The 17,321-nt window shown below is 36.7% G+C and overlaps 1 protein-coding gene across 3 annotated transcripts in view; it reads right to left on the bottom strand.

The window, feature by feature from the left end:
• Window positions 1-17,321, bottom strand: part of CFAP20DC (CFAP20 domain containing) — a 256,876-nt gene that overhangs the window by 110,156 nt on the left and 129,399 nt on the right. For 2 of the 3 annotated variants that reach the window (XM_065933365.1, XM_065933366.1), the window contains exons 8-12: window positions 7,046-7,182; window positions 6,216-6,378; window positions 4,393-4,509; window positions 3,126-3,251; window positions 281-615 (exon numbers count right to left, since the gene is read on the bottom strand). In XM_065933365.1, the coding sequence (XP_065789437.1) occupies window positions 281-615; window positions 3,126-3,251; window positions 4,393-4,509; window positions 6,216-6,378; window positions 7,046-7,182 (878 nt within the window). Of the gene's footprint in view, window positions 1-280; window positions 616-821; window positions 2,094-3,125; window positions 3,252-4,392; window positions 4,510-6,215; window positions 6,379-7,045; window positions 7,183-17,321 lie in introns of those variants that run through there. The other variant, XR_010662983.1, reaches the window with a different exon arrangement.

Raw genomic sequence — 17,321 nt, 5'->3', positions numbered from 1 at the left:
ATAACTAAACTGCATATTATTTCTCATACTGTGAGACAAAGATTAAAATGAAAAAACAAAATCAAACCAAAAACTGGTTTCCATAATTAAAAATGAAATTGGCTGACTGTTAATAAAAAAGGCAACAATTTAGAGTTACCATAACAACCTGAGGCAACTGTTGACTGACACTGCAATCTGCTGCATTTTTATAAATAGCAGTTGATTTCCCCTCTTTCAACTAGTTTTAGTGTTTAGTTGGAGCTAATGGAACAACTATTTCCCTCGTCAGGCAACATACCTCTTCGCTGCTGTCACCACCGTGAAAATCTTCCTCTGTTCGGGTGTCACTCCTTGTCACACTGGTATCTTCCTTTAGATCCAAGGTAAACAGGCACGCTTCTGGGGACATACTCTGAGTCCTTCCATGAGGTGCTGCTCGTGGTCTGGATGAAAAAGTGAAAACATCCTTTGGAACAATCTGGGTTTCCTCTGTCTGTTGATCATGTTCACTTTCCTTGCTGGCTTCTAGGCACAGGCATGAAGTATGGCAAGAATCTTCATCCAGAAGTAGAGACTGTGTGGTAGAGGCCAAATAGGGGATGTCATCGCCATTTTTGGGAAATACCCACTCATCTGACAATTGCAAAAGATGACAGAAGTTAGAGTAGCGTTCCATAAGTGTTATATTAGGCAGGTAGTTAAATTAACATTTCTAGTTGAAACAGGTTTATCAAATAATGCAAAGGCCAAGGAAGGTAATTTATCCCCCATCTTATAACCTGCTAAACTTTTAACCCACAGTTAGTGCTCAGAGCTATGGGTAACTCATTTGTACTTACTTCCTCTCCATCTGAGTTGAAACACTGGCCAGGAAATTTGAAAGTCTGAAATAATTATCACCTATCTTGCAGCAAGTTCTTCATAGCACAGTTTCATTAATTTGATAATCCAGAGTGGGGGAATCTTCCAAATTTAAAAGGGTCTGAGTTCAGGAGGACAGAGTACTTACGCTCTTTAAATAAAATGTCTGGGCCTTGTTCAGATTACAAAACTGCAGGAGGCGAAAAAAAAAACCAAACTACAAAAAGGTGACAGTCTTTCCCTCTCCACTCTGCTAATTGGAATAAGACAATTCATAAATTAAACTGAGAAGATCTGTCAAGTAATAGTAAGTCCACAGAAATATTTGTTAGTGTGACTGGTGAATTCTGCTGCGAAAAGGACCTTTGGGTTTAATTTTAATTTTAGGAGAGAGTGTTTTGTTATGAAAGTCTTTTCTGAACATTTTTATTTTCTTTAAAAATACTATATACCACCACTAAGATATATTATCATCAAAACTTAAAAAAAATTTATCTTTTACTCAATATTGGGATAGATCTTATAATTTCATGACCACAAAAAACTTGAAAAAAATTTTCTATAAAAAGCATAATTAAAAGCAGGCTTACTTTCTTCTTTAGAATGACATCAGGAAAAGCTGAGCATTTTCTCAACTGAATCTGTTTTTTGTTTTTTAAAAAATTTTTTGCTACATTTATTTTTTGTCAATGGTCAAAATCTTACAAGAATTGTGTTCTGCAGAACCACAAAGCAAATATGTTAATTTTACTCCTGATTCTTGAATCATATTATGTTTATCATATTGTAAGAAGAATATGAATATCCGAGAGCTAAGACTGGCTAACTTGAAACTTCAAAGCTGATACTAAAAAATCAAAAGCAACAAGCAAAAGGCCTTTAATAAAAATTAAATTGATGGCACACATAAAATTGTATTCTTCTCAAGTGAATTCATCTGTTTCTTAACTTATGACTATGATTATATAACATAACTTGCCTATAAAAGGGCTATAAATATGCATTTCTTAGATAAAATCTAGTAAGGACAAGGCTTTCCCATTTTCTATAGGTAAATGGACAATAGCAGGTTGAATCTACTTCATCCGACCACGTTCACAGCAAATGTGGAGAGTCCTGAGTCAGTGTAGCTGTGAGTGATAGTCGTTCAGTCATGTCCAACTCTGCGACCCCATGGACTACAGCCCGCCAGGCTCCTCTGTCTGTGGAATTCTCCAGGCAAGAATACTGCAGTAGGTTGCCATTTCCTTCTGTGGTGGATGAAATTAATAGATTCACTGGCTTGTCCTCTTCTGGAGAGCAAACTCTCTGCTTGGTGCTAAGTGCCTAGCAGGTGCTTTGTAAACACGGTAAACGCTTTAGTAAATGTTGAGTAAGATTACAAAAACCAGTGTGTTTTGTTATGTACAGGAGTATGTAAAGAAAATGGGAGGAAAAGATCTTGGGAATCTACATTAGGTAATTAAACAACTTCTATGACCTAGCACCAAACATATTATTAACTGTCAAAAAAGTCAAAGTAAAAGAAGTGTTTTTACACCAAAAGAACTCTAATTATCTCACTACCAAATGCTTTTTTGGAATTTTCAGTTTTACCTCAAGTATTTCCATATCAATTGTAATGAATAATTTGGTATGTTTTCTTAGGAAAATATGTAAATTACTGTGTAATCACAATATTGCAGCAAACAAGATAAATGCAAGAATGATCACCTAAACATCTAATTAGTTTTTCTACACAGTCAGATTTATGCTAGAGACACTAATTGCGCCTAACATTTTAATGAAGGTTTCAACACTGCATAAATAAGACTGACGAACTACAAACAATTTTCATTTATTTTCTTTTTTCCCTAGCTCAAAAACAATTTGCTTTTGTAAAAGTACCACACACCTGCTAGGCAAGATATGTTGATGGGCTCAATGCGCTATACTCCAACATCTCCATTATAAAGAGGACTGGAGAATTGCACAATAGATAATCTTTGGGGAGGGAGACGATGTCATAGACAATCTTTTTGGAGGGTGAAGATGTCACGTGAAAACTTCAGAGTTTTAAACTTTCATTCTGAACATGGTAACTTGTGCATTAAAATTTGAAAACAAAAATAGTCTTTCATTCATTGAAGTCTGACATAAAACTGAGTTAAAAAGAATTTTAAAGAATGATAGATTATAGGAAATGTCTGTATCATGACTTTTCAAAATGCCCAGGCTTGAAATATTTAACATATCCATATATTATTAACTGTTAGCAATTATGGTATAATAAAGATGCTAACCTGCTTGATCAGGAGACTGGGGTACTGGAGAGCAGGGGTTCAACGTCTCTGCTCTTTGCTGGGACATAGTGGTGAGGACAGTTGCTGCTTTATGTTCATCATTCCTGTTATCTTCTGAAGAATTGCCTTTAATGGAATAAATATTTTCTTCTATATTACTTCTTTTTACATATATAAATTAATTTTTGAAAAATGGCATTTGGTATACTTTTCTATATGATTATTAAAAAGAAAGTTTGATGTGACAATACAGATTATATGCATTTTTTTTTCCAGTAGGATATTTTAAGATGAACCCAGCTGTACTTTTTGTAGAGGTTCATCTTAAAATTCCTTGATATTTGCATGGGGCCATTTTAAATTTAAGTTTTATGATATGTGATAAAAGGAATTCCAAAACCCATATAATTTTTAAAAGGCCCTATATTTTTTCCTTAGGTTCCATGTAAAATGGAGTGTGTTTTCTCTAAATGACAATTCTTATTGAACTCAACTCTTTTAAACCAAGCTTGTTCCTTTAGCACCTTAAGAAAAATGGACACAGACATTATTGCAGAAGTAATTTTTCTACCTACTATTTTATAAAAATAATATGAAACCTAGCAAGTGGAATTTTGGCCTCCCCAAGAAAGCTATACTTTCAAGAAATTATGCTAACAGATGTATATATCATAGATTCTGGGCTTGATTCAGGATAGACTAATGCATGTGTATACAAATCTGTACATATGTGACTCAAATCTAGTATTCTAAGGAATAACAATTAACAGAATAGTCAACTATATCTCTCTAATGCTTTACTGGTTGCAAAGAGCTGAAATTTTAATCTACATTATAATAGACATCAAGAAGTCCAAAAGGAGAGACAGCAAATATAAAAACAATCTAAGATGGGCCCAACTTAAAAAGAAGAGAGATAAACAAAACCTGAAAAATTATGAGTTAAGTTCAATTTTAGTAAAGTCTACAGGCAGGAACCTCCATCAGATTTGGGCCATTTCTAAAAATCAACAATTTAAGCTTATTCAGCTCTGAGAGTAGAAGGAGGAAGTCCTTCACTTTGGGGCACTGTCTGTTTAATCCAACAAATCTTTGTCAGGCTCTAGAGCAATTCTTTTGTAGAAAATTTGATTTCCATAATCCTTGTAGAACAGACATTTATATTTTAAATGAATTGGTTCATAATCCTTTGAAATTTACAACCTGGAGAGACTGCATCGCCCTGAATAACACACAGATATAAGACAGTACTGAGTTAGCGCCATACCGCTGGGTGTCTCTGTCCTTTCTCCGCTGGTGCTTTTTAACCGAAATCTTCTCCTGTTGTTATTCTTATCGGCTGACGGTTCTTGAGGGGGATGTGGATGCATAATATGCAGACTGGCTGGTACATTTTCATATCAAAGAACAAAAAAGCCAGAACAGAAAGTACTATATAGTTTGAAATCAACTCTAAATGTAATTATAGCCATAATGAGAATGTTCATGTATCATTTTGACAAAATGTAAAGCTGTATAAAAAACACAACTTATTTCTTTATAGGAACTAGCTATTTATTTCTATTCCAAATATTAGAACTGTATCAGGTTCTCAAAACTACTAGTGCATTTTATTCATGTAATGTAACCAACCATATAGAGAACTAGAAATAATTTAGATTAATGCTAATCATGCAACATGCTATATTAGAAAACATAAAAAAATTAAATCTATGGCCAATGCAGAGAAATTATTTTTTTCCTTTAGAAGAGTATGGCCAGCTATCATTCAAGAAGCACTTAGAGGGTAATTTCCAAAAGAACCCTGGAGAAATGAGATCAATCTTGAAGAATTCTTAATTTCTGTAATAATAATAATATTCATAGCAGCAGCATTTGATATTTACTGAATACTTACATTCTTGGCACAATACAATGCGCTTGATGGACTGTTCTCACTGAATCCTCAAACTGACCCTTTAAGGCAGCTGTTATTTCTTATTACTACCAGTGACAGTAGTAACTGTATCCTTACTGATGAGGAAACTGAGGCTCGTAGTTTTTAAGAAAACTGATCAAGGTCTCACAGTGATAAAACTGGGACTGAATATCTGTTATTAATTTCCTCATCTCAGTTTTATATTCCAATGGAGATATAGTCTCTAACAGTGATCATTAACTTCTAAATCAAATGAACCCAAGTGCCTCTCCCCTTTTCAATGCTGATAAAAGTCAGACCAGTAAAAGTGGACAAATTGACAGGGAGTGGTAAGCCTTGGGTTCTGATTTCCATTCTTTCCAATAACTAACAATTGCAAACAAATTGTTAGTTAGTCTGTTAGCCCTGAACTCTCAATCTTATATAACTTGGGATAAAAGTCTTGTCTTTACTAATGGGGCTATTTTTTGTAACAGGGAGGGATAATAAAGTGCTCTTTACAAATAGAAGATTAATTAAAAGACAAAACTAAGAAAACTTAAAATGCACATGGGGTTTGCAAAATATAGCAATAATTGGATACTACGTTTTATCACTAGTCATCAGAAAGTAAAAACATGGGGGTACTATAGCAATGTAAAATAACAATAAAAAGAATGATAGGTTCAAGAAGATTATATATACATACATATATATATATATGTATATATGGGAGAAGGCAATGGCACCCCACTCCAGTACTCTTGCCTGGAGAATCCCATGGACGGGGGAGCCTGGTTGGCTGCAGTCCATGAGGTCGCTAAGAGTCGGATATGACTGAGCGACTTCACTTTCATTTTTCACTTTCACACATTGGAGAAGGAAATGGCAACCCACTCCAGTATTCTTGCCTGGAGAATCCCAGGGATGTGGGAGCCTGGTGGGCTGCCGTCTATGGGGTCGCACAGAGTTGGACATGACTGAAGTGACTTAGCAGCATATATATATACATATATATGTATATATATATATAAAAGTACACTATTCTAAACATATTTCAATATCTATCACTATTTTCATTTTTAAATGATAATTCTCTGAACTTAAGATCTAATCAAGAATATAACTATGAATTTCTTATTAACGTTTCTCACTGTTTTCACTAGCTATCAATCTTTATGCAGAATTCTTACCAAGAACAGGTACAGTCTGCTTTATTTGGCCGATATTTTCTTTATCTCTTTGTGCCTCAGACTCAGGTAACAGCAAGGTTGATATTTCTGCACTGTTAACACACTTCTCTACTGTAGACTGCTGGTGTGATCGGTTACTTTTAGACCCAACAGATCTTACTGTCTATAAGGAAAAAGAATTAACTTATATTTTAAAATACAGGAACTGCATTTATTTCTTGTAGAATCTACATAGAAGAAATAATAGTTGGACAAATAGAGTAAGTTTCAAAAAAAAAACAAAGGGAATGAGAACATTAAAAAGTTGGAGAGGGAAATTATGGTAGAAAATTAGAAAGAAATGGAAGGATAAATATAATGTGACATAAAACAGAAGACAAGCAAATCTTATAGAAACATAAATTAAAATGTGCTTATTTGCCACATTCCATCTTTAGTAGGTAGGGGTTGAAATGAAAATCATTGTGTATGTCAGATACTCAGAGGAAATTAAAAATAAAACATTTGAGAATCTGTTCATTGTAAGGTATCTGGTGATGATCCAACTCCTTTTTGAAGGAGACCACAAAATGTGCTCACATATATTTGTCTTTAAGTTTTGTGAACATATTTAAAGAAAAGAATACTCAAAAGTGTTAACTGTGTTGACATGACAGAAAGAAAAGAGTTTTGGGGTCTTCTAAAATCCAGAATTTCTGTTCCAAATTTATTCAAGACTTACGCTTTTGGCATGTAGTCTCTCTCCCTTCCTTTTCCCCTCTGAATGGGAGAAAACCTTTCCCCTTCCATACCACCCATGTTTAGATAAGCTCTTCAAACTTTGCTCCTACCTCATTGGATAGCCTCATGTTATTTCTTCTGCCAGAGAGTGGAGGTGGTCCAAGAACTTTGGATCCAAAGGCAATATGACAAACATCTTGATGTTTACTGTTGCGTGTCCTAACTGTTCCTCTGTTAATGAACTGATCTGTTTTGTAAAAGGAAGGTAATAATAGTCCATTAATGGCCGTAATGGCAAACACTATGTTACAGTATTTCTGAAAGCACAATCGAGGGGACATATGATCTGAATCCTCCCTGCTTTAACCCACCCACCTTCCCAGGGCACTTACAAAAGCACAGATACTGAGGTCCAACATCAGATCTATCAGATCTGCATCTATCAGATATGCATTCAAGAATTAGAATTTTCTTGGGGAGTCTAGAAATCTATAATCTTCACAGGTTCCCCCAAGTGGTCTTTGTGCTAAGTATCTTATGAGAACCATTACCACAAATGTTTTTCCTCTTAAAAAAAGGGAAAAAAAAGAGAAAAGGAAGCTGCTGAAAAATATTTTTTTCTCTTTAAGGAAATAATTAAAATAAAACTAACTCAACTGAACAAGTATTTCAGCACTAAGGCATTTCCTAGAAGTTTTCAGTGACACAAAATGGACAATACACATTGCCTGCCCTCATGGAGTCTGAAGGGAAGTGACAGTATAGGTAAACAGGGAGCTTTACCTTTAAATAAGGAAGACCAGTAAGAATGAAGAGGAAGTAACTTCTTGAATAAACCCTGAATGAATGGTAAGATCTCAAGAATAAGAGATATATAGGCTAGTGGCTCAGATGGTAAAGAATCTGCCTGTAATGCAGGACATGCATCCCTGGGTTGAGAAGATCCCCTAGAGAATGGTATGGCAACCCACTCCAGTATTCTTTCCTGGAGAATCCCATGGACAGACCAGTCCGGCAGGCTACAGGCTATAGGGTGGCAAAGAGTTGGACATGACTGAAGCAACTTACCACCACGTGTCCAAGGCAGAAGAAAGTAACTGAATAAAGGCATGAAAGAATAAAAGAGTAAGGTATGTTTGGGGAATAATGAAATCACCAGCCTAGCTGGAAGAATAGGGTTGGGTCACAACGAAAAGGGCCTTAAAATGATAAGAACCTATGCTAAAACTGGTAGGCAATCACAGAATAGGTAGGGAATCACTGAAGGTTTCTGATTCAGGGAATCATCTCCACTGAAATGCTGGAGAGGGTGTGGAGAAAAGGGAACCTTTCTACACTGCTGGTGGGAATGTAAATTGGCGCAGCCACTGTGGAGAACAGTATGTGCTGTGCTTAGTAGCTCAGTTGTGTCCAACTCTGCAGCCCCATGGATTGTAGCCCACCAAGCTCCTCTGTCCATGGGGCTTCTCCAGGCAAGAATACTGCAGTGGTTTGTTGTGCCCTCCTCCTCCTTCCCAACCCAGGGATTGAACCCAGGTCTCCCACACTGCAGGCAGATTCTTTACCATCTGAGGCAACAGGGAAGCCCATGGAGAACAGTGTGCAGTGTCCTTAAAATAATAAAAATTGAACTACCATATGATCTATCAATCCCACTCCTGGACATATATCCAGAGAAAATCATAATTCTAAAAGATACATGCACGCCAATGTTCACTGCAGCACTATTTACAATAGCTAGGACATGGAAGCAATCTAAATGTTCATCAGCCAAGGAATTGATAAAGATGTGGTACATATACCCAATGGAATGTTTCTCAGCCATAAAAAGTAACAAAATCTCGCCACTTGCAGAGACGTGGATGGACCTAGAGAGTGTCACACATAGTGAAGTAAGTCAGAAAGAGAAAAACAAGTATCATATAATATTACTTATGTATGGAATATAGAAAAATGTACAGATGAACTTATCTGCAAAGCAGAAATAGAGACACAGATGTAGAGAACAAAGGTAAGGATACCAAGGCGGGGTGGGGGGGGATAGGATTAACTGGGAGATTGGGATTGACATATACACACTACTATGCATCAAGTGAAGAGGAACTAAAAAGCCTCTTGATGAAAGTGAAAGAGGAGAGTGAAAACTAAGATCATGGCATCTGGTCCCATCACTTCATGGGAAATAGATGGGAAAACAGTGGAAACAGTGGCTGACTTTATTTTTTCGGGCTCCAAAATCACTGCAGACGGTGATTGCGGCCATGAAATTAAAAGACGCTTACTCCTTGGAAGGAAAGTTATGATCAACCTAGATAGCATATTAAAAAGCAGAGACACTACTTTGCCAACAAAGGTCCATCTAGTCAAGGCTATGGTTTTTCTAGTGGTCATGTATGGATGTGAGAGTTGGACTGTGAAGAAAGCTGAGTGCCGAAAAATTGATGCTTTTGAACTGTGGTGTTGGAGAAGACTGTTGAGAGTCCCTTGGATTGCAAGGAGATCCAACCAGTCCATCCTAAAGGAGATCAGTCCTGGGTGTTCATTGGAAGGACTGATGCTGAAGTTGAAACTCCAGTACTTTGTCCACCTCATGTGAAGAGCTGACTCACTGGAAAAGATCCTGATGCTGGGAGGGATTGGGGGCAGGAGGAGAAGGAGATGACAGAGGATGAGATGGTTGGATGGCATCACCAACTTGATGGACATGAGTTTGAGTAAACTCCGGGAGTTTGTGATGGACAGGGAGGCCTGGTGTGCTGTGATTCATGGGGTCGCAAAGAGTCAGACATGACTGAGCAACTGAGCTGAACTGAACTGAACTGATTCTTAAAATTGATAGCAAATGAGAACCTAGTGTGTAGCACAGGGAACTCTACTCAGTACTCTGCAGTGACCTAAATGAGAAGGAAATCTGAAAAAAGAGGGGATATGTGCATATAGCTAATTCACTTCTTTGTATAGCAGAAACTAACACAGATTAGATTGTAAAACAACTATACTCCAATAAAAATTAATTTAAAAAAAGCTTTTAGTCCAACATAAGGAACATCTTTTTTAAATTAAAGCATGTCTAGTTGTTGTGGTGGTGAATTTTCTGTCATTTTGAAGGTGTTTGAACATAAGTCTGGAAAGCTATTTTGCATATTATAAGACAGATTCTCTAATTTCTATTTTTAGCTTAGTCCTCTCTTCTGAGAGTCACTTGTTCTATCCAATGCCCTTCTTGATCAGCTTCTCCTCAATGTATCAAAGACACCTAAAACCAAGAATATGGTCTAATGAATGGCATCATAAACAATTCAGGTTGAAATGTCAAAATCTTGACGTGAACCTTGATCCAAGAGACCATCATCCCTCTCCTGGATGATCACAAAGCCGTTCAACTGATCTACCAAGTTCACTCTGGCTCCCTGTCCCATGGTCTCTCCAAAATGTAGCCAAATGGTCTTATATCAACATCTGATTGAATTATTCCTCTTTGTCATTTAAAACTTTTCAATGGCTTCCCTGCCACTCTTAGGATTAAGAAGAAAGCCCTTAACATTGCCTGCAATAACTTATATGTTCCAGTTTCAGTTTAGCCTTAACACCTCCCATCTTCTGCTCTGGCCTCAGTTCTTCCTAACTATCGGAGCATTCATGCACGCTGTTGCCCATGGCAGGAAGGATCTTCCTTCCCCTCTTGGCCCTTATGTTTCAGATCATGTGTCACTTTCTCAGACTAGTCTTCCCAGATCCCTCTGATTAGGGTACCCAAATTAGGTACTCCCACAAGCTTTCCCTCACAGAACGTGTCAGACTTGTGCTTTCACATGTGTTTATGGGATTCTCTAATGATGTATATTTCAGTAGATATAAACTCAGAGGTCTGCTTTGTCATCCCTGATTTGCTAGCCTACTGCTTGACAGAGCAACACACCTTTGCTGAGCAAACCAAATGAATCATAAAAGTATAACGGGTCAGAAGGGAAGTTGGATTAAATGACTAAATATTTCTAACTACTGTTAAAATTTATTTTTAAGAAAAAATCTACCTGAGAGTTTTATGTGTGAATTGAGGAGGACGACTAGATGGAACAACTGCCAAGGTGTGGGGGATGAAAAAGAAGGGTCAACAATGACCAAGACATAGATACTTATATGAACTGAGTGGCTTTCAACAGCTGCAGTGCTATGGCACCAGAATCAGATGCCTAACTCAGCTTATATGTGAAATTTCCCAGTGTTAGCAAATGGACTTGGCTATGTGTGCAACTGCATCTTTTCAGTCATTTACAAACAACCATTTGGAGTCAATACAAATATTGCTAGTTTCTTAAGATCAGCAAAAGAAAGAAATGACATTCAAATTCCAGGCCGGTTGGAAAAATCTATTTCAGACTCATCATTTGTACCTTATGTGACCAAACAGAACAAATCCTAGACTACTGAATTTGTTCTCAAATGTGGATTTTCCCAGAAAGAAGAGCCACTGAGAGTCCTCAAGGGGTATATGGGATATGGCATAGGCCTATATGGGAGTTTTCAATACCAGAATAGAAGCTTTTTTTTCTTTTTTTAACTTTCAATCATAGAAACCATTTGCTTATCGGCATATCTTTCTGTTCAAACATCATACATGTGCAGTTTCTTTTGATTTTTTTCATATTCTTCATCTATATACAGGTTTCCCCTGCCCCCCACAACAATTTAAGTTTCTTTGAGTAGAAAGACCATTTATCTGGTATTCCATGTACACTACTCCGCTGAGTACAGCAGAGAACATGGTAGACAATGAATAAATCTCACCAAAATTGTGGATAGTATCCAAGATTAAAAGATAAACTTTTGGGGGGAGGGAGTGTCTTAAAAAATTATACTGTCACAGTTCCAGCTATAAATTCCTAAATACCTTGAATTTCTCAGAGGAATCTCTTGCTTAGCAGTGGACAGCCAATGGCTATTAAAACTATAATTAAGCTTGATATAATTCCTTAAAGCACAGAGAATAGGATGTATTTTATAAGAGAGTCTACTATAGGATTTCTTTAAAGAGCAATCTACCACTGTGTGGTTAAATGGATAGCTATTTTTTAAGTTTTACAAATTTTAGCGTACCTTTTTCCCTCCACTAAGCAAAGTATACAATACTCCACCATTAGTTATTTCTTTAATTAGCAGGCCTTTAACAATTTATTAGTACAATTAACACATACACATTCTTAAAGTCTGTTTCACTTTAATGATTCTGTTTATAATCATATAAAAACTGTCATAATTATCTATGTAAACATGCATCATGCTCTGTATCCACCATAATAGGGTCCTAATTAAAAACTACAAGAAAAGTAATTTAGACCTTTGGTTTCTAAAATAAAAAGTAGAAGGGACAAAGTTTCTATAATGAGAAAAAATCTTAATGAAAGAAAACTACAAGCAGAAATGCATGCCTTCTGAATTTTAAAAGGAGTTCTTTTAAGAGCTGATATCAATATGCATAACAGAAGGTTAAAAATCAAGATTAGATTAAAGTCATGCTCTAGGCATTTCATTTTCTTGAGTTTGCGGAAAATGAACTTGGTGTAGGTCAGAGATGTTACCATTAATTATTTTGCTATTTTACTGAGGGGTATAGCCTTTGTAGTTAGATTATAAAACCTGAGGGTCTACTCTCTAATTGTCTTTTAGAAAAATAAACATTCATTTTTGTCCCAAGATACAATGTTCTAATTATTATAGTCATTTAAGTTTGCAAGGTTTTCAAAGTTTAACTAGAAAAACCTGCTGAATCTTCAACTCTAATCATTGAGAGGTCATGCTCAAGACTTACATCTATTATCTAACAATCAAATCAGAATTGAACCTGCTATAAGAATCCAGATTTTTGAATTGGATTTTTATTATAGGTACATTGTTATCAGGCATATCAAAAACACAAAAAGGCTGATCTAGTACAGCAATACTATCTTAGACAAAGTAATTAAACTTTCTAAGCCTCACCTTCATTCATAAGATTGAGATAACAGTAGTACTTAAATCAGGCATTTCTGTTAGATTATCTGAAACAATGCATGTAACATACTAAATACTGTGCTTAACAGGGAGTCAATGCCCATAAATATGCTATTAATATCTTTCATCTTGAATAAAATTTAACAATTTATGAAGTCCATTCACCATCATTTATTCCTTCATCCACCAATTCTTTCAGTAGTGATTGAACACCTAGTCTGGGCAGCCACTGCTCTAAGCACTGAATGAGACAAGGAATAAGGTGGACACATAACCTCCTCCAAGGCACTCAGAGTCTCACAAGGGAGACTGATACTACAGCAAATGAATCATAAATAAATACATGATTACAACTGTGGTAAGAGCTATGAAGGGAAGGTTCAGTGTGTTTGACAGGGGGCTGGTATCTAGTCTTTACGGTCAGGGAAATGACATTCAATTTGAGATCTAAAGGATGATGGATATGATGACGTGTACATGACCTCTATGGAATTTTCAATCACTTGGTGTGATATTATTCCAGCTCTACAGATGAAGAGACTGAGGCTCACCATGTTTATAGAGATCTATTCCCTCAGAGCCTGGGCTCAGACCCTTGGTGCCCTCTTTTCACCACATGTGGGGAAGGGGCTTAGGTGGGCTGGGGGGCATTGCAGGGGATTCTTTTCCTTGTCCACTTTTTATACTCTGGGCAGTTTTGTAAAGCCATTGAAACTTTTTGCTTTGCTATCTGAAAAGTGTGTCCAATAGTAATGATCTGGGTAAACATGAGAACTTTATGAACATGAAAATTAGTATATTTGATGAAGACTAATGGGGTCCATCAATAACCTCAGATATGCAGATAACACCGCCCTTATGGTAGAAAGTGAAGAGGAACTAAAAAGCCTCTTGATGAAAGTGAAAGAGGAGAGTGAAAAAGTTGGCTTAAAGCTCAACAGTCAGAAAACTAAGATCATGGCATCTGGTCCCATCACTTCATGGGAAATAGATGGGGAAACAGTGGAAACAGTGTCAGATTTTATTTTTTTGGGCTCCAAAATCACTGCAGATGGTGATTGCAGCCATGAAATTAAAAGACACTTACTCCTTGGAAGGAAAGTTATGACCAACCTAGATAGCATATTAAAAAGCAGAGATATTACTTTGCCAACAAAGGGCCGTCTGGTCAAGGCTGTGGTTTTTCCAGTGGTCATGTGTGGATGTGAGAATTGGACTGTGAAGCCAAAGAATTGATGCTTTTGAACTATGGTGTTGGAGAAGACTCTTGAGAGTCCCTTGGACTGCAAGGAGATCCAACCAGTCCATCCTAAAGGAGATTAGTCCTGGGAGTTCATTGGAAGGACTGATGCTGAAGCTGAAACTCCAGTACTTTGTCCACCTCATGCGAAGAGTTGACTCATTGGAAAAGACCCTGATGCTGGGAGGGACTGGGGACAGGAGGAGAAGGGGACGACAGAGGATGAGATGGTTGGATGGCCTCACCGACTCGTTGGACATGAGTTTGAGTAAACTCCGGGAGTTTGTGATGGACAGGGAGGCCTGGCGTGCTGCGATTCATGGGGTCGCAGAGTCGGACACGACTGAGTAACTGAACTGACTGACTGACTGAATGGGGTTCATGAGAAATCAAGAATAGAATATAATACTGTAATAATCTTTTCTAGAGAGAATAAAGTGGTGGTATTGGGGAAGGCCAAATGAATGGCTTGAATGCCAGGCAGGCAAAATATAGTGACAAGAAATCACAAGGAGAATGTGGGGAGAACTGTGGCTAAATTGAGAATGCATATCCTATGCAAAGTACACTAATTACAAGCTTTTAAAATTTAAGAAAAATGTCTATTCAGGTTTTCTGCTTATTATTTTTTTTAATTGTGGCATTTCTTTAACCAACAACCCTAAACCCGGGAATACCAGAAGTCTGGCTTTAGAAAAGAAGAAATTAGTGTCTCGCTTGTTCCCGAAGACAGAACCTAACTCTTTTTTTTTTTTAAGATTCTAGTTTACAGCAGATATTGTTGCTTGATTTGAAATTTGCTTTCATAATGTCCAAAGCAAAGAAGATATTCTATTAAAGATCTCACCAATGCCAACTATAGTTAGATCACTATGTCATGGTTTTGCTAGATGCTTTCATTTATGTGTTTGCAATTGAGCTAGGAGATAGGGATGTCAGTCTTCTTATTTAAAGAGGACTAAAAATCCAGTAAGATTGCTGCTGTGGAAAGGAGGGCACTTGGGAAAACTATGTCCTAATTTTTAAGCAAATTACTAGTTTTGATTTGTGCTTAGTGGACCACTGCATCTTGTCATTAGTAGCTGAATGCTCAACTTCAATAACTAGATCTTATTCTCTGGTTCAATTAAAATGGGGTTCCATTAATGAAAAAAGATCATCAGATCCTACAGTCCTCTGCAGACTAACAATCATTAGCTAATGTGCACTGGGAACTGATAAAGTGAACAGTGCAAATGTGTGGTAACAGACATTTTGGAAACACAATTATTTTATTAATTTCATTAAATGCTCTTGATGAAGTTACATGACAGTCAAAAAATGCACTCTAAAACAGAAGGTTCAAGGTTTCCTTTTTAGCTCCAGTGAACATGCCAGAAAGCATCCATAGGAAGCAGCTACTTCTTCCTGTAGTGGCATACTGGGATCTCTTAGCATGCACATTTATCATAAAAGATCACAATTTACGTTAAGTACTGTTAGTTACAAGAGCACCAGCCCCTTTTCATGCAATTCAAATCTCATCATGGGGAGCCCATATTTTAGAAAGACACAAAAACAAATACTTCAAATGAAGAAATACCTCCTGGTTTTTCCATGATTAAAAAGTCTGTCCTTGGGCGTTAGTCATTAGCTACACCTTTCAAATAAAATCTCTCACACAGAGAACAATAATTTTTATTACAATCACTTATAGTAAGATTCAAAGCCCACAAATGTCAAAAACAACTGAAAAGTATTTGCAGAAAGTGAACTACAAAGTTCGATGTACGTTCATGTAAATTTTAGGTGCTGTACATGTGCTATGAGATTTACTGCAGATGAATAATCAAGCCGTGTGGTTATAAACTAATATAAGTACATCTGAGTTTCATAGGACAGAAGAAATAAGCTTTTCAAAGGTGATTATTAATTTTCTGTATAAACAACTCATGTTGACTATCCTTATGCACTGAAAGTCCATATATAGAAAAATATATACTAACTTAACCCTCTTCTACAAGCTGGGATTGAACATGGCCTATGAAAAAGTTTGTTTAGTTGTAATATTGAGTTAATGATGCATTTAATATTTATTCAAATTTCTCTTTATTCTCTGGCATTACAAGTGTCCTTGAAGTTTAAAACAAAGACACAAAATATCTGGATATAGACTTGCATTTTCATTTAAAGACACAACTCTTAAAACGTTAAGCTAGAGAGACAGAAGAAAAAAGAAGCATTTAAAACTACAAAGAGCTACCTGATAGGCTTTGCAATCATTTCTGTTATGGAAAGTTATCACACCTGTTAGATACAGACAGAGTGTTTGGTTATTCGAAATACTCTTCCTTATTGTATTCTGTGGAGACTTTTCCATTAAGACTGAATTATGGTGTGAGGTGTTTACAATGGCTATCTGGGTAGTAAGAATTTTTATATATTTTCCAAAGGGTCTGTAATGAACATAGATTGCATATATTCTCTTTCTCTCCCTCTCTATCTAAAGATAGTATATATAACAAATATACAAATTCTCACAATCCGTGATCTCACTGCTATCATAAATTCTTGCCTAAAGATGGCAACTGTCAAAGCAGGTGATGGAAATATGGGGGATTCACTATGTAGTCTCTCTACTTTTTTGTGAGTTTGGAAATTTCATTACAAAGGACTGAAAAATATAGTGTCAAATTCTCTTACAGGACTGATACTGAAAAAGTTAACAGAATGGTCCCAAATCTCTAGAAATATGCAATAAAAATGTACCAAGAATAAATGAATATTGGATAAACAGAGAGAGTAAAAGTGAGTTATGAGTTTGAGCAAGCCCCAGGAGTTGCTGATGGACAGGGAAGCCTGGTGTGCTGCAGTCCATGGGGTCACAAAGAGTCAGACATGAATGAGCAACTGAACTGAAAAATGAGTCTGTTTTTGTCACTCATCTCATCATTGGAGAAGGAAATGGCAGTTCACTCCAGTATTCTTGCCTGGAAAATCCACTGGAGAGAAGAGCCTGGTGGGTTACAGTCCATGGTGTTGCAAAGAGTCAGACAACAACTTAGCATGCACGCAATGCATCTCATTATGGTCATCTCTTTTCTCCTCTTTCTACTTTGACCACTCTTGAATTTTGACAACTCTCTCTTCCCCACCTGATATCTGAGAACCAACAC

Source organism: Muntiacus reevesi, chromosome 4 (assembly GCF_963930625.1).
Source record: "Muntiacus reevesi chromosome 4, mMunRee1.1, whole genome shotgun sequence".
Lineage (NCBI taxonomy): Eukaryota > Metazoa > Chordata > Mammalia > Artiodactyla > Cervidae > Muntiacus > Muntiacus reevesi.
Note: the sequence above shows the minus strand (reverse complement) of the source record. Positions and strands in the feature narration are given on the sequence as shown.